Below are 19314 nucleotides of genomic sequence, written 5' to 3'. Positions count from 1 at the left end.
GTGTTAGAGCTGAATGCAGATTACTTTAATAACTAGCTCTAAGAAACCAAGTCTGCATATTGTATCCCAGCAGCCTCTGTGAGGGTTCAGGACTTCTGAGTTTATGTGGGACCCTGCTGATATGGTATTACTCCAGTGTGGTGCTCAAGGAGCTGAGCAAGGCACCGGTGTAGAGTTACACAAGCTTGGCTGCCAGGCAGTTTAATCAGCGGACTGCTTTTCAGACGTCATACGATAACAGCGCTAAGTGAACATCCTGGAAACGCTTGTGGTCAGAGTGCCACCTTTCCTGAAGTGCTGATTCATCACCGAGACACAAACCCTGCTGTGGGACATGTACAGAGCTGTACGGCCCGCATATTGTCCCAGATACGGCACAGGAAGAAGACCTGCACACAGCAGAAAGACTCAAACCGCTTGCACAGACATCCCTGCTTAAACCAGCAGAGCGGCAGACAAGTAGGCTTACACACAGCTTTACTGAGATGCTCATATAGATGCTCGCTGTTCTGTGCTGAATTATTGATTAGCTGCTGCTGCCACCCTTCTCCTGTCTCCTCCGGTCCAACACACCCCTGAACTACATATATCATTGCAAACATATCTGCTTGAGTTCTATTTCAAATGTAAGAAGGGCAAATGTTTACTATACTTTCAATTTTCAATAGACATAGTGTATTCTGGTAGGCATGCATGCATCTGTTCAAATGTTTGGGATTGTTAACATTTTTTGAAAAGTTTCTTATGCTGACCAAGCTTGCATTTATTTGATCAAAATACAGTACAACAGTGTAAGCGTAAAATGATTACAATGATCTACTTTCTATTTGAATATATTTTAAAGTAATTTATTCCTGTGAGGCAAAGCGGAGTTTTTAACAGCCATTAGGGGCCATTTGCACAGAAACTGTTTTTTCAATCTGCTGAACTGCTTTTCCATTGTTTTGCTATGTAAATGCACTAGATGGATGTGTTTGACTGCTGAGCTTGCATCTTGAGCACAACACTACACTCAAGTTAAAGGGAAAATTCATCCAAAAATAAAAATTACCCCATGATTTACTCATCCTCAAATCATCCTAGATGTATATGACTTTCTTATCTCTGACGAATACAATCAGAGATATATTAATAAATGTCCTGGCCCTTTCAAGCTTTATAATGGCAGTAAAAGGGCGCTGAGATTTTGAAGTCCAATAAAGTGCATCCATTCATCATAAGTACTCCACAGAACAAGACAGGTTAATAAAGGTCTTCTGAAGCGAATCAATGTGTGTGTGCAAGAAAAATATCCATATCTAAAACTTGAACAGTAAGCTCTGGTGAGAATATGCTAATCTCACAAGAACCAAGTTATTTACAGCAACTTGGAAGGAAAATCAGTCTCTTCTTGGCTTATATCAAAATCTTCCAACATTTTTGTTTACAAATCCTCATTTTATACTTCTAATTCATGACCGTTGTTTTGTTTTGCTCTCTTCAATGCACTTCTGCATTCTTCGAGTCTCACCGGAGCTTACACTTCACCATCTGCGACTCTCGTGTAAACACGCGTACAACACAAAAAAAGTGCGTCCATCCATCATAAAAAGTACTCCACATGGTGCAAAGTCCGTACAACAGTTAGCAGAAGCTAGAGGTTACGATTCATAAAGTTTTAAATAGGGATTTTTTTTTTTTTTTTTTTTATACAAATGCATCAATTTGCTTCAGAAGGCCTGTATTAACACCCGGAGACGTGTGGAGCATTTTTTATGATGGGTGGATGCACTTTTTTTGGACTTCAAAATCTCAACACCCATTCACTGCCATTACAAAGCTTGGAAGAGCTAAGGTATTTATTAATATAACTTTGACTGTATTCGTCTGGAAGAAGAAAGTCATATACACCCAGGATGGCTTAAGGGTGAGTAAATCATGGGGTTGAAACATCCCTTTAAAATCAGTTTAGCTTTTAAAGGGAACCCTGGGTATTATGACATGTATGGCTTAATATAACTTATAGGTGTCATCGGATGCCTATTTTCCACAAGTTGATATGATTTGTTAATGTCTTAAAGGTTCATGAAACCCCAGACTACTTTTTCTGAGATTTTAGCAGAGGTGTTTGTGTTGCACATCATAGATGACAATGTTAGCATCTGTTGATTTTAATTGTTGGAGAAAACTGGTTAATTTTTCTGTGCTATTTTCATCTTCCGGGTTTAAAATCTACATTATACTGACGTCAGAGTTTGTGACGTGGCAACAGACTATAGTACATCAATGACGCGTCGGTGTCTCGTAATTATTCATGAGGCCGCGTGTTCTTATCCTATGAGAAGATGCTTCGCCTAATTATTCACGACAGCATGTGTTGCTTTGCTATGACAGATGCTTCAGACTGTGAGATTGCTTACATTAACTGAGAGAAACGTTAATGGATCGAAGGAGAGTGTTTATTTTTGTTTGCTTTGTAAGAGTTCAGCACAAACGCGATTCATTCATAAAGTAAGTGTAATAGCGTTTTTTACAACTCCTTGACGCAACTCATCAAAAGGAATATAAATGCGGCAAAATAAGCCTTAAAAAGTTAACAGAGGTGCAACAGCACGTTCATATATATGTTTTTCGATGCAGAGTGCAAATGGCTGTGCATTTATTTGTGTTGTTAACTCAATGAGAGCAAAAGTTGACTCTCTCCCCTCTTCCAAACCCAAATTTTCAAAATTCCAAAATTTCTCAGTGGTAGTGTAAAAAAAAAAAAAAAACAACAACAACAAAAAAAATAAAATAAAATAAAAAACCCTTTTTTACCTTGTCAAAATTATCCCTTTTCAGAGCAAGCTGTTTTGTTGCATTTGCCTTTAAATGCTAATGAACTCTGCTCAACCCACCCCTCTCTTCTGTTCACCCCTCTCTGAGCCATTCCGTTTACTTTAGCCACATTTAGCCACGAAACTTGCTAACCAGCACATTATTAGGAAAGGCGATTTGCAAAAATGCATAAAAAACCCCTTACAAGTCACTTCTGCTGCAGGTGAATCATGGATCATGAATGGTTTAAGCGAACATAGACGCATTTAGGTAGTTCAGGGATCTGCGAATTTCCTTCAAAAATGAAAGTAGCAATAATCCTCTGCGTTTTCAGCGGATCAGATGTCGGGAGTGAATGACGACTGCTATGTTCATAACATCCAACAACAAAACACCTCAATCGCTCAACCTGAGACATGCTTGTCTTCCCCTGCACCGGAGTTGACACAATGGCGGTCAGAGTGTTTACAGCTCACTCAGGACGGTCTACTATCGTGGGAGTGGCCTTGGTCTGTGTGACATCAAATCGACAAGATGCTGAGAATGGCTTGATTTGAAAAAGGGGATATTACTTATAAAGATTTTTAAAAAAAAAACAACTGGGTGTATTTTTATCATTATAGGGTGGTTGTGTACCATGACTGCCAACACACATTTATATTCAAACAACTTTTATAAGTGAGTTTTCGCATCTGATGACCCCTCTCTTACTGAAATATGTAGTAAAAAACCCATTTAATATTTACATTATTTAAAAAAAAAAATCCACATCATTTTATACATATTTTGGACTACGTGGGCGCCATTTAGATGTGAAATGGTGTGCTCAATGAGCTACTGTCGCTACCTTTTTGCCGCTTTTACCACAATTTAACAGAATTCAGAATACACAACTCAAAATACAATACTGATACAATGACCACAGCTACTAAAAGAGCTTACAGGTAACAACGGATGTATGTGTAGGCTTAAACCAAATGTCGTACCATCAGTTTTCCCCACAAGCTCCAGATATCGAGTGAAATCCATGTTGAGAAACTCTTGACAATCGTCATGACAAGCTTGGGCATGTTTACATCCTGCCAGGATGGCATCTAGCATTTCTTGTCTCTGCCTTTTGTAAGCTCTTTTGTAAGCTCTAGCTGTAGTCTACTAAAAGCCTCAAAGGCATCAGGGATAAAGCGGAGAGAACAAAGATGCAGGTCTTTAGGAAGTTTTATTCGTCCACAGTCATCTTCCCATATCGTTAGGAAAAGCAGTTAAGACTTACATCACTTCTCTTGTTGTCCTTCGGCTTAAAATTACAACCAAAAGCAGCACAATGTGGCATTGTATCCGTATTTTATTTTCTGAGGTGTGTTGCGGTTAAAAACAGCAATAGGTAGCGGCAGTAGCTCACTGAACGCAACCATTTCACGTCATTGAAATAATGGTGCACCCCATAGTCCAAAATATGTATAAAACTATGTGGATTTTTTTAAATAACCTAACTCTTTCATTGGTTTCGTGCAACATATTTCAGTAAGAGACATCATTTATGTTATATTAAGCCATACAATCTTAATACCTGGGGTACTCTTTAAAAAAAAATGTGTTTTAAGACCTTTGTTTTTTTATCCATTCCATGGTCTGTCTCACATTTATTAAACCAGCCATAAAAAAACACCTACGTTAGGTGAATTAATGCCACTAACTTAACATTTAATTTAAGGACATTGCAGATGCAATTATAGAGTTCGCAGAAATGTACATGAGTAACAGTTCTGTTCACATTCACTAATATAATCTGTTGTAATGGCTGTCAATTCAGGCTTTTCTCAGTTTGGTTGACTGTGAGAAGCAGAAGCATTTGCCTTGATTAAAAACTGCAGACACTGCAAATCAGTATCATGTCACTGCATAATTACATTTCTATAAAGAAAAAAGGAGCTGATAAAAATGCATCACATCAAAATTCAGTCCAGCCAGCATTAGAATAATATTCAATGAGTATTTAGTATTTTATGGGCACCTTTTTACGAAACATCCTAATATAAATCTGTTCACTGAAATTTTCACTTCATTCCAGTGGGATCTCCTGTAAAGCTTGTCCAGACCTTAGAAACCAATATGAGAACAGTACGCACCACGTCCCAAAATCTATGCTTATGTTAGTATAACCTCTGTGAAATAACTGACACCCAGATCTACTAAGCACCGAATTCTGAACTCCCTCTCAGATGATAATGAAATTTCTAGCTATCTATTAAACGCAAACACACTAAACTGGCTATGCATGACAAGGAACCGTCTTGCTGACGCAGCTGCTGCGGAGTATATTTCTTATGCTAATACACTCATATGATGTGTTGACTGAGGAATGACTCTGTGTGAATCTCAAGAAGAGTTGAGTCTGAGGCCACACCCCCTGGCCTGTTATCATCCAGACATTTGAACAGAGCATTTACGTTATGTCACCAGGGTAACACCATCACTGCGCTGGTCTGTGACTCCCAAGCTGCCACTTACTGAATCAAAGTGCAGTGTGAAGAGATCAAACCTACCTAGCAGACGAATGTTTTACCACTAGTTTGAGTCTTCCTTCAATATGGTATGCATCTAAAAAAGCTAAAAGACAGAGAGTGGAACCACTGCCAAACCAAACCAAAGTCACTGAGTGATCTCTGAACTATAGCAGAGCAGTCTAGCAGCTTTGAGGTTAAAATGGCATGTATTTACATACAGATGCAGAGAATTAATAATTCAACACCGGACAAGCACTTGGACAAATACGCTGTAATGCCCAATGGAAACAACGTTTCCATTCAAGCTACAGATTTAAGACATTCAGAAAATTTGAATACTGGAGAAATTTGTAGTATTTCATCCCACATCCCACAAACGCAACATAACAAAATCAATTTTAGGGAAGATGGTGAAAAATATACACTACCGCTCAAAACCTTGGGATCAGTAAGACTTGTAATGTTTTTTTTTTAAGGAAGACTCTTATGCTCATCAAGGCTGTGTTTATTTGATCAAAAATACAGAAAAAAAATGTTATATTGTGAAATATTATTACGATGTAAAACAACGTTCTTATATTTTAATATACATTAAAAATCTAATTTATTTCTGCGATTAAAGCTGAATTTTTCAGCATCATTGCTCCAGTATTCAATGTCACATTATCCTTCAGAAATCATTCTAATATACCGATTTATTATCACTGCTGGAAGTAGTTGTGTTGCTTAATATTTTTTAGGAACCTGTGATACTTTTTAATCAGGATTCTTTGATGAATACAAAGTTTTTAAAAAAATCTGCATTTATTTACAAAAAATTAATCTTTTCTAACAATATACACTACTGTTCAAAAGTTTGTCTGTACATGTTTTTTTTTTTTTTTTTTAAGAAATTAGTAATTTTATTCACCAAGGCCGTGTTAAATTAATAAAAAAGTGATAGCATAGATTTACATTGTTAGATAAGATTTATATTTTGAATAAATGCTGTATTTTTTTTAACTTATATTAAAAAAAGAAAATATTTGGCAGCACAACTGTTCCCAACACTGATAATTCTAATAAATCAGCATATTAGAATGATTTCTGAAGGATCATGTGACATTTAAGACTGGACTAACAACTTTGCATCACAGGAATAAATTACTTTTGCAGTATTATTATTACTATTATTTTATTATTATTATTATTTTTTGTATTTTTGATCAAATAAATGTAGTCTTGATGAGCACTGATCCCAAACTTTTGAGCAGTAGTGTACATAGAAATTGTATCTACTGTTCTTGTTTGTCATTTTTATTTAAAATAATTTAAATAAACTACTTATTTAACAGTCATTACAGTAGATAAAACACTTACAGTAACATTTCGTATATATGACTTATGAGCTTTTTGATAAATGGGTTTCCATCATAGGAAAATGTATTGCCATCTTGATGCAACATTTTAAAATTTGCATAAAATGACATGGATGGAAACTCTAACGTTGGACCACATTATATCTTCTCCATTTGTGCCTTACACCTACTTAAAAATTGTTGGGGAAAAAAGGAATCAAAACAATGAAGTACAAAAGACATGAAAATTATAAGGAACAACATCACAATGGGTTTGACATTTTTGTGAGGCGGCGGCCTTTCACTGAGACAAATATACTATGAAGAAAAACCCTGAAGAATTTCTTTGTCAGATTAACTAAATATATATTTAACATGATCTGATCATTGCTGACAAGTTTTCTCTATTCATCAACCACTGGTTGGTGAGGCAAAACATGAAGTTTGTAGCAAGCGAGTACATTTTAATCTCCTTTTTTTTTTTCTAAGCTTAGGCTCTGTAGTAAAACAAACCATTCTGCAAGATCAAAACTGAAGCTATGACTCAACATGTCAGATACTCCAGAGGGGAAAAAAATCCTCAATCCAATACAAAGGAAACTTTCTTAAAAAAAACCTGCTCAGAAACTGCAGGCTTCAAAGCAAGAAAAATAACCGTAAATCCCCGTCACAAAGCCTACGCGCAGTATAAACAAAGTCAGACACCTGGATATGAAGATTAAGGCTAAAGGCAGATGAGATACAATGAGCAAATACACTGATATGAAAGCAAAAATATAAAACACAGCACATGAAAACACATGAAATGAATATCATTTAAGTAAACAAAGGAGGTAAATGCAGGTTACAGCAGTGCGGGTGCCAACTCTAATCTTACCTGCACTGCCTAACGTTTTGTAGAACCGGTACTCCAAATGTAGCTGTGGGGCCCTCGATTTCACAGGTTCCTTTAAGAGTGGCAGGAATAAAATAAACATTTTATTAACTTTTACTTGTTCACATTAAGTTCCAGCCAGCAACACAATGTATTTATTTTCACACATCATCTTCAACTTATCAGTTCTAATTAGGGGTGTAACGGTACAGAGATGTCATGGTTCGGTACGTACCTCATGGTTCAATACGATTTTGGTACAACAAGAAACACAACAACAACAAATCCACTATGCTTGCTATGCTAAGTTTCTTTTCATTAATTTTGAACAGACACTAAATATTTTATATATATATATATATATATATATATATATATATGTGTGTGTGTGTGTGTGTATATATAACTCAACCTACATATGCTGAGTTGCAGTTCATTTTTGTGACAAAGGAAACTCAAATGGCAGAAAGTGACATCCTATTTGTTTTCTTTAATTTACAAAAGACCTTTTACGGTGATGAATTATTAATAAGACAATAAGTTACAGTGTTTTAAGTTGATTTTGCTGGTATATGGAAACGGTTTAAGTAATCGCACCGACGTGTACATGGTACTTTATCAAAATAAAATAGTGAACCAAACGCGCCCGCCTCATTGTTTCAATGTTGGAAAGCAACTGAGGTACAAAGCCTATAATTTACATACTAAATAATAGTTTAGCATTTGGATACATGGCAAGTATGGAAAAATTATGGAATATTTGGATTTGTGCCAAATAAAAATAGGTAGGACACACGAGCACAAAGCTTCATTTCGCAAACAGTTGAATACGCAAGCCTTTAAAGTAACGTTATACTCCTTTGTCAGTGAGAGACGTGTTCAGAATCAGCACATGATCACTGTGTAGTGGGCTTTGTTTTCAAATGCGCAACTCACAGCATTTGCTGTTCTTCTGCTGACGGTTATAACACAGTGTTGCATTACTGGATTGAGGGTGAATTGCCTGTATTCGTTGTAAGGCCTCATGCACTGAACTGAGATGTCTGTACCGTGACGGTTCGGTACGAATACATGTATCGTTACACCCCTAGGTCTAATATTCTTGTAGTTTCAGTTTCCTAGAATGTCTGTCTAAAATACATCTGTTGAAGTTGCTTTCTTTGAACAAAACCAACCTTCAGAGCTAGATTCCAGATCTACAGACATGCTTAGACGTAACAACTACATGTTACAACTAAATACCAGCTTCTGCTGTTATAATCACTAGGTAGCAAATGATAAACAAATGTACTTACCAACTTTATTGCAACATACTCGTTTGTATAGAGATTCTTTCCTAAAAAAGTAAAACAAAGACAAAGCGTGATCAACTACAACTAAAATTATACAGTTTGAACATGGATGCAACAATATGGACATTTTCACCTATACTTAACATTATCAACTTTTATATTTCTGCCTATATTAAGTCTTTAAAAGAGCTGAGTTAAAGGAGACGTCCACTTCCAGAACAAAAATTTACAAATAATGTACTCACCCCCTTGTCATCCAAGATGTTCATGTCTTTCTTTCTTCAGTCGTAAAGAAATTGTTTTTTGAGGAAAACATTTCAGCATTTTTCTTCATATAATGGACTGATATGGTGCCCCGATTTTAAACTTCCAAAAGGCAGTTTAAATGCAGCTTCAAATCCCAAATGCGATTGTAAATAATCCCAGCCAAGAAAGAAGGGTTTTATCTAGCATGACGATCTGTTATTTTAATTAATACTGGTTCATGACAGTTAGGGTATGTCGAAAATCTCATGTTCTCCCTCAACTTTGAAATCATATTATATCTCTTTTTACCTTTTTTGTTAAGGCTGTTTGATCTTCTTTGCATGTTCATTTTGCAAAGACTGTGTCAGAACTTCTGCAGCGATGTAGGATGATTTTGAAATGATTTTTGAAGTTGAGGGAGAAAATTCGATTGGAGTTTTTCGACATACCAAACTGTGTTGAGTCAGAATACACAGAGTTCAGGGAAAGAAAGGCAAGATGAGCATTTGAGATTAAAAAGTATTTAAGTTGTATTTTTTTTAATGAAAATAAAAGAAAGTTTCACTAGATAAGACCATTCTTCCTCGGCTGGGATCGTTTGAAGACGCATTTAAACTGCCTTTTGGAAGTTCAAAATCGGGGCACCATACCAGTCCATTATATGGAGAAAAATGCTGAATTTTTTTTCCTCAAAAAACAATTTCTTTACGACTGAAGAAAAAAGACATGGACATCTTGGATGACATGGGGGTGAGTACATTATATGTGAATCTTTGTTTTGGAAGTGGACTTCTTTAAAGGTCCACTGAAGTGCTTTGAAACACGCAGCTATGTGTTTCCATAATTTCAACTGAAACAGGAAGACAGGGCGGGACTAAAGTCCCTTTAAGGCAAGAAATTGAATTAAATTGAAAATTTCACTTGGCAGCCATCTGTGAAATGCCTCTCGGGCAGTGCAGCTCCTATATCTTTGAATGGGGAAACATCAGATTTTCCAAAACTGTTTACCAAGCTTACAATTAAATTTCATATTTGAAATCTGACAAGAACTGCCTCATAAATTCTGTTCCTTATGCTCCAGTAGCGTTAAAAAAAAAAAAAAAAAAAAAGCTTTTTTTTTTTTCAGGCGAGATCAGCCAGCGCACATGCGCAGTACTGAGCGCACGTCTCAGAATGCTGACTGTTTCTATAGCAACTGGGACTAACGCCAGATGCAGTGACGTGCTGACTTTACCATTAGCAACTGGCTCATTTATTCTGAAGGCGGGGCTTTTCCGGCCATAATAAGCGTTGCATTTTTCCCCATTCAAAACTATACGAGTGACAGGTCTTGTGAAATTGAACATGTGAATTTCAAGCGAGTTTACAATTCTCTGAAATTCAGCAATTCTTGTTTACATAATTGCCATCGGCCAGCAACCATTAGCTGATAACCAATATGGTGGCTGACATCAGAGTTTGCATTAACTGAAAATTGTCCATCATTGATGGAATTTATTTTTTTTTTTTAAATCAGTGACGGAAAAATCTAACGGCCGTCCGTCACTTTGACAGATTACACTGAGGGTGAGCCATTGTAAATTGTAGCTGCAATTCCTACCCCTGTCCAGTTGGTGCTCCAGTGTGGCAGCAGAGCATGTGATCCAGAACAAAAACGAAACTGTCACGAATCTTTTGCTATGTGTTTGATTATGCACACAGGAGAGTAGCTTACCCACTTTATCTACAGTGATCTATCACGCCACATTAAATAGCGGCAAAACTGTATTTATTGCTTGAATTTCCTAATGAAAGTCTGAGACTTTGTTTTATATCAAGACTAACAAGAGCTCAGACTATTGCGATTTATTGGATGGGAGGCGAACTATGTACTGTTTATTCATCAACTGAAAACAGCATAGACCAAAAGATTGATTGGGATTTAAGAATCGATATTGGTTCATTAAAATGAGAATCTATTAAAATCGAGAAATCGTTTGTTTTTTTTGTTTGTTTGTTTTTTACCCAGCCCTAGTGTATTTTGTTGTTTTTAACCACTGTGCTATGGTCCTGTAGGTTCAGGATTAAAACTGAAAATGTGAACAAAAATAAAAGAAATTAAATGTGTTATTATAATTAAAATATAAAAATTAAAATGACGGGTAATAGATTATGACAGAATTTTTACAACCTCGTCCGGGCTGACATATATGACTGAAATATTACAAAAATATTGTTTCCAGGTAAAAGTCTCAAGAAAAGTGATATGGTATTATTATTACAGAAGAAAACCGTCAGAACAGATTAAAAAAACCCAGCATAGTGTATAACATTTGAAAAAAGCCATTGTATTATCTGCTTCCAATATCATTATGACAGAATTAAAAAAAATATTTCTTCATACTGTTATGTTCATGCTAAGCTATGCAGAACTTAAAAGTCTATCTTGAAAGGCAAGTGTGCATTTATTTTCTCTCTTTGTTTTAGCATCACAACCCAAACAGATCTACTCAACCAATCTGTTTGTTCAACTAATAGATCAGGGAGGCATGTTCTAAGTAAACCTCTGTGAACACTTTATTTTTGCAATACAATTTGTTGCCACTAGCAGTGCACAAATTAAACACTTCAGCTTTAAGGACCTTTCACATGACTCAAGTCATTGTTCCCCAATGGACTGACTAATGATGGTGACCGAGGAACTCCTGAGCTCCTGAGATCCACTCCTGCTTGGCACCTCTGAGCAAAGAACTTCACCCCTAGTTGCTCCATGGAGACTTTTGTGAACGATTAATACACTAATGGCTTCTCTTACCGAGCTTCAGCTCTCCAAAGTTGCCACAGCCGATCTTCTTGCCAACTCTGAAGTTTGGTCCAACCATAAGGACCCCAGAAGTGGAGGAGCTGGAGGGCCGCGAGTGCCCGCTGCGCCCCTGGGCCACTTTACTGCTCCTGACCGGCCTCTCGCCCTCCTTCTCTCTGGGGTGATCCATGACTGCGGCGCCGGAGGCACAGAGATCCAGACGAACCAGGCCGGAGCCTAAAGCAGACAGCTCAGGCCAAAAGAAAACTCATGGGACGACTGCTGTTGGCACCGCTGCCGCTGAACCAGTCACTGCTGCCAGCACACTGAGGAAAGGAAACATCTGATCTGAGTATGTTTTGAACATGATAACAGAGTGCAAAAAGTACATTACTTCTTCATTACATCAAGTCGTGAATTAACCAATGTTTTGTTTTGTTTTTTTTCACTAAAACAAGCTCACAAAACTAAAATATATCACTCTAAATGGCAATGCCAAAATTGAATTCAAATGAACATTCAGTTCAATGGTTCACCTCTGGAAAATCTGCAGCAACACAGCTAAAGAAATTACATTTTACCAGTAGGTATTTTGTCGGAAACAGGCTTCATCCAGGGGTGGAATAATTGGTCAGCCACAGATAAAAATCAGCCAATTTCCTTTCTAATTATACAATCAGCCACATCACATTTGGCAGACAGTGAGAGCAAATGTATGATGCTAAATATATGGGCCAATATTTAACCTTTTCTTAGAACGGCAAATCTGATCTATATTGTGCCAATAACAATTGCAATATTTGTAATTAACTTAGACTGTAATCATCTTCTAATTTTTATCATGACATAAGTCAAACTTTTTGAAGGCATTACATTTCACATAAAAAATTAGGAAAAACATTTTTGTACAGATGAATTGACCACAATAAGACCAGAAATATGTATTAAGAACGTAAATAGTATAACCTAAACCTTTTTTTTTTTTTTGCAACAATGCTATAGAGGAACCATTTTAGGTTCTCCAGAGAACCTTTCAGTGTCCAGTTTTTGAAAGAACCAATATATTTTTAGTGTAAAAACATGCGAGTAATCTAAAGAACACTCTTCCACTATAATGAACCTTTTGTGCAATGAAAAGGTTCCATGGATGCAAAAGGTTCTTCATGGAACCATCAATGCCAATAAAGAACCTTTATTTTTGAGTGTATGATTGATATAGTTTTCATTGTTGACTTTAAAAATATGTTGAATGTGTTTTACGAAAAACAACACAAAATAAGTCAATCTAACCGTATTAGCTCATCAGCCAATGTATTAGGCCAAAACAGCAAAAAATAATTTTCGGCCTAAACTGACGGAAACAACAACGTTTAATTCCAAATGCTCCTCCAATGAAGCATTCTGACTGTGTTAGCATATCATCGCTGTGAACAAAAAAGATGCTAAAGCAGGAATTTGTTCAGATGAAATATTGAGAGTCAACTTATTGCCATTTTGCCACATAACAAAGACTGCATATAATTTATCACAAGAACACAACTTCATACAGAGTAAAAATTACTAAAAATGTACACTAAAACCCATTAACTTAAAGGAGTAGTTCACTTCCAGAACAAAAAATTACAGATAATGTACTTACTCCCTTGTCATACAATATGTTCATGTCTTTCTTCAGTCGGAAAGAAATTATGTTTTTTTTTAGGAAAACATTTTAGGAATTATCTCCATATAGTGGACTTCTACGGTGCCTGCGAGTTTGAACTTCCAAAATGCAGTTTAAATACAGCTTCGAGTACATAGAGCACACATGCACGTGGCAGAGCTAGACAAGACGAGCATTTGAGGTTAAAAAGTATTTTTATTTTTAATTTTTTAAAAATGACTATCATTTTGCTAGATAAGACCCTTATTCCTCAGCTGTGATCGTGTAGAGCCCTTTGAAATAGGGCCTTTGAAATTGAATAAATCACTGACAAGCTACGCCAAATCACGCTCATAATCGCAGATGAATCGCATTCGATTATGAGCACGATTTGGCGTAGCTTGTCAGTGATTTACGGCTCTGTGTATTAATTGCCGCTCCAGCTGAACGCACGTGATGGAGCTTTACTACTAATCAAAGTACCGGCTTTACTGACTAAGCGCGCCTTATAAACGCATTCGATTAATCGTGCAGCCCTACTTTGAAACTGCATTGAACTCGCGGCCACCATAGAGGTCCACTATATGGAGAAAAATCCTGAAATGTTTTTCTCAAAAAACAATTTCTTTACAACTGAAGAATGAAAGACATGAACATGTTGGATGACAAGGCAGTGAGTACATTATCTGTAATTTTTTGTTCTGGAAGTGAACTACTCTAATTTTAACCATTTTAATTTTAATTACCTAAACTAACAGTGTTTTGGTCAAAAAAAAAAAAAAAAAAAGATCTGGTGCATCAACATTAGGGTTATAATTCACAATACATGAGGGACTAACCAGCAAATACAGTGCTTTTTGTCATCATGTGTGCATGCAGGCAGAGCACATGATGTTGTTTTGATAAATGTGCGCATGCAGGTCTGTTCACAGATGACAGATATGGGTCACTTACAAAGTTGAAAAGCAAAAAAGATCTCAGCACAACAAAAATCATAAGTCACTAATGAGAGCGTGACAGCAAATTACCGCTTATACAAGCAATAAGGCACAATCAAGGGCAGCTGTGGCCACATAAAACATGACAACAAAACCACAAGATCTACTGAAGAGCCATAAGCTTCTATTAGAAGAATAAGAGAAGTTGATTTTGATGAATGAAACCTAAACAAAAAGACTGAAGTGCTTTCAACTGACCTATATGACATAAAGATCTATTGTTCCTCATGTCATCCGCATCACAGCCATGCTAAACAATAGCGGTTGGAATTATACTAAATATAAACGCACAAATGTGCATACGTTTTGACGTATTTCTAATGCCCATGGCATCATTATTTGTGATTATCGGTGATGCAGCACTAATGCAATATGCTGTATCCATTAGATGTCTCATCTCAAATCATTAACCTTTTGAAAAGAGATTAGCTCAGGAGGAAGCCGGGCATCAGGGAGGGATTCCTATTGTGACACAACCAGTGAGGAAATGCTTCCCTGAATCCCTGAGTAAGACAGCACGCTCTGTGCTTAGGGGGTGATCACCGAGGCGAAAAACCTTCAATATTGACATTCAGAATCAATCGGTTGACTCAAAAATCTGTTAATCTCAATACAATACAGAAACATATACATTGACGCAAGGTCTATTTAAATCAAGAACGATGACTATAATGACAACTTTATTAGCGCCCACACCAACAGATGATAAGACGTTGTTTATGACAACTAACAATGCAACTATTAAGTTTTAATAATCATTCTAATTCTTTGAAAATTAGATAGGTCTCCACAACACATCTATACTGTTGAAATCACTTTTTTTCCAGTGAAAGAACAATAAAAACATTGACAGCCAATTAAAATCCACCCAAGTGCTCAAGTATTTAAAGAAGCACACAACATAAATGGACGATAACAGAACGCTATCTTCCTTTAGCGTGGATACTAATGTAGTTATAATTACAATTATTTTACAAGTCGTTCTTGATGTGAGCAGGCCTTTAAAATCGTGTGGATTTGGATTGGCGGTCAATGTTGCGTTATTATCATTATAGTCGTGGTGCTGATTTATTAAAACTTTGTAATTATAGTTATCCTTGGTGTGAACACCTATTTAGTTATCTTTATTAAATGTAAACACGGCTTTAAAGTTGGGTGGATTCTGATCGGCAGTCAATGTTTTTATCAGCTTAAAAAAAAAACAAACAAAAAAAACACATTCCTCTGTGCCATTATAGTTATAGAATTTGAATGATTATTAAACTTTATAGGCATCTTTGATGCATTTTTAGCATTAATTTTCTAACATATATTAGCCATAAGCGTTGTTTTCCTAAAAGTGGAATATTCGCATACAGTTCATGACTGTTGGTCAAACTACAAGCACCACCTGTTACAAACCAAACAATATATATAATCTGATAATATAGAACAATATGAATTTTATTAAACACATTTAACATTTCTGGGCAAGGCCTACGAAATCAACAATCAATGAACGATTACACAGCCACTGACATGTAATTATTAAATGAAATTATTGAAGAGACAGCTCACCCAAAAATGAAAATTCTGCCATAATTCAGAATAACCTCTCAGTTAGTCTCATGCTGATCCAAACGTGTACGTCTTTCCTTCTTTCTTCAGTGAGAAACAAAAAGGTGTTAGGTACTTATGTGTGACTGACAGCCACAATTGTATGGATAAAAAACGCAAAGAAAATGAATGGCAACTAAGGCAGTCTGATTTTGGACACAAAAAAAGCAATACTGATAGTATTTTCATTTTAAGGTGAACTAGCCTTCTAAACACACATCTTTCTACGAAGACCAGAGTCTCAGACCTCTGTAATGGATTCTCTAATGGTCCCCCAGTGAGGACAAAAGCCTTCTAACAAATAATAAATAAAAACACAAATAAAAAATATAAATGAAATAAAAAAAGAGATTTAAATATTAAACAACACCTATATCCATATAATTGATTCAACAAAATAAACGTAAATAAAATGCCCAGTAAATAAATAAATAAATAAATAAATAAAGCCTTCTCACGACATTGAATGAGCTTTCCTCCTGCTGCGGGCCAGAAGCCTCAGTGTTCAATGTTTTCAGCCCTTAACAGGAAGAAGGAACACGATATTTCACAAATCACCTGCCAGCTGTCCACAACACCAATATATTTAACTGCTTTGTTGATAATCAATCGAGCTGGCGAGATATCGATGCTTATCTCATCTAAACAGCGAACAGAAACATGAAGTTATTCATTTCTGTCGCTAATATGAGACACAGGGCGAGTCGTGATGCGCAGTTATTGTTCAAACACTGAATACAGATTACAACCTCAATCGATCAATCAAGATTACCGTGAATTATAGGCAGGATTACCAGTCAGCTAACCAATATGAACTAATGGAGCTAACAGCTTGACAAACACCTTTAGCTCGTTAGCTATAGCAGCTTTATTTCTTTCACTCACTTCCACGATGAACTTCGCCAGAGGCTTCAAGGGGGAGATGAATACTGAGATACCAGCGTCTGTAGATTACGTGACACCTTTTCTGAATAAAATCACTGTTGATATCCGCTACCCGCTTTTCCTCCTTTCTTTAGTGTTCCTGCAAGTAACGTGAACCTTTCGCTGTCGCCAAATGACTTCCGCTCTCGGACTCTAAGGAGATTTCAAAACAAAAGTCCCTGCGCTCACTAGGGTCATTTCTGCTACGCAATACATTTTTGAATTCTGTCATTCTTCCACAACAATATGTCTGTGTTGTCGTTTCTATAAAATAGCCTTTCATAAATATGCTCTGTTCAAGCTCAAGTATTTAAGCTTTATTAAACACAGCTTGATCACAGTGGCGAGAAAATGAACAGGATGCTTAACAGGATGGAACCTAACAGGATGAAAATAAAGATCTAAAGCTAGCCATTTCTGATTACAGAGATAACATGTTAACAAAAAAACGTCCATCTTATGACACTTTTATAAAATCATTTCTGCACATGCAATTTTGTGTAAACGGATTGGATAAAATTATAAGACAAACCAATGTGACACAGCAACAAATAATTCACGAAATATGTTGCTTTCCTGCAAAAAAATGCATCTTATTTATTACCTGTCATTTGCTAATTAAAGGGATATTACAAAAGACTACAAAGATGAAAATGCCAATACTTGAGTGCACGGGGAAATATATACTGATTATCAAATTTATTATTTTTATTCTTTATTATTATTTTTTTTTAAATAAAGAAATCAAAGAACAAACAATTAAATAATCTTAAATATTTTGTAACTTTTCCATGTTAGAAGTTAGTGCAGCTCAAGTATGCTCAAACCAACAAAGTAGTGAAATATGTAAAACTCATCTGTGTTCAAATAAATGTTAATAGTTTCATCAAATTAAAATTGTGTAAATAATTATACGACATGATTTCTGGTTTTACAAATTGTTTAATTTATTATTATTATTATTATTTAATTGTTTGTTTGTTATTTGTTTGTTGCCCATACATTAAGACTTTTATGGTGGTAACATTAAAAGGGACTATATAATAGAAATGACCCACTAAGCAAAAAATCACATTCCTGAAGTGTTTATAAGGCATTCAAATTTAAAACGATTAAAATAATGATCATCATTATCATCATACACAATAATAATAAAGTAACAAAAATACATGCTCTGTTTACACTCAACATTGCAATTAATTCATAGTATATGTATCATTCCTGAAATAATTAATAAAGAATTGACATCTAATTAAACATTTAGGCATGCATATGAACTTACAAACAAATAATTCTCGCCGTGACACTGTGATAAACGACACTGAGTGATTAATTCATACATTATCACCTCCAGTTAATCTCATATTCATTTCTCTCGTTTGCAGCAGCACTGCTATATTTGTGTTATACCGCTATAAATAACTGGAGACAATACATGAAGATGCCCAAACGTTACAGACTTTTATTGGTGATTGAACAGGCTACTCCACAAGGTATAATGTTGTGTGTAGCACCTCCTGGTGGATTTATTGTAAATGTTAAGAAATGACGGAGTCATAGACATTTAAACATATTGATTGATAACATATTTAAAACATATAAACATTATAAACATATATAAAATATTTTAAAAGTCTCTTCTGCTCACCATGCCTGTATTTATTTGATCCAAAGTACAACAAAAAAAACAGTACAATTTTGAAATAACAGTTTTCTATGTTAATATATTTTAAAAAAATCTAATCTGATGTCAAAGCTGAATTTTTAGCATCATTACTCCAGTCACATGATCCTTCAGAAATCATTCTAATATTCTGATTTGCTGCTCAAAAACATTTAATATTATTATTATTATGTTGAAAACAGGTGAGTAGATTTTTTTTTTTTCAAGTTTCTTTGATGAATAGAAAGTTCAGAAGAACAGTATAAAAATCTTTAGGTATAGTGTATAATGTTACAAAAGCTCAAATGTTACTCAAATGTTTTAAATATTGATAATAATAATAATAATAATAATAATAATATAAAATGTATCTTGAACAGCAAATCAGCATATTGGCATGATTTCTGAAGAATTATGTGACACTGAAGACTGGAGTAATAATACTGAAAATTTAGCTTTGATCACAGGAATAAACTGCATTGTGAAATATATTCAAATAGAAAGCAGTTATTTTAAATATTAAGAATATTTCACAATATTGCTGCTTTTGCTGTATTTTGGATCAAATAAATGCAGATGAGAATTCTTTAAAAACATTAAAAATCTTACTATCCAAAAATGTTTGACTGGTAGTGTACCTATTTTAAAATTTTATATGTA

At 35.4% G+C, this 19314-nt stretch overlaps 1 protein-coding gene across 6 annotated transcripts in view; it reads right to left on the bottom strand.

Annotated features, from left to right (window-relative positions):
• csnk1g1 (casein kinase 1, gamma 1) overlaps positions 1-17127 on the bottom strand; it is a 58842-nt gene extending 41715 nt beyond the window's left edge. For 4 of the 6 annotated variants that reach the window (XM_051114658.1, XM_051114661.1, XM_051114662.1 and 1 more), the window contains exons 1-4: positions 16953-17127; positions 11844-12157; positions 8807-8847; positions 7515-7584 (exon numbers count right to left, since the gene is read on the bottom strand). In XM_051114658.1, the coding sequence (XP_050970615.1) occupies positions 7515-7584; positions 8807-8847; positions 11844-12021 (289 nt within the window). In that variant the 5' untranslated portion in view covers positions 12022-12157; positions 16953-17127. Of the gene's footprint in view, positions 1-7514; positions 7585-8806; positions 8848-11843; positions 12158-16028; positions 16113-16525; positions 16588-16952 lie in introns of all 6 variants that reach the window. The other 2 variants (XM_051114660.1, XM_051114659.1) reach the window with 2 other exon arrangements.
• Positions 17128-19314: the final 2187 nt, after the last annotated feature.

Source organism: Labeo rohita, chromosome 7 (genome assembly GCF_022985175.1).
Source record: "Labeo rohita strain BAU-BD-2019 chromosome 7, IGBB_LRoh.1.0, whole genome shotgun sequence".
Classification (NCBI taxonomy): domain Eukaryota; kingdom Metazoa; phylum Chordata; class Actinopteri; order Cypriniformes; family Cyprinidae; genus Labeo; species Labeo rohita.
Note: the sequence above shows the minus strand (reverse complement) of the source record. Positions and strands in the feature narration are given on the sequence as shown.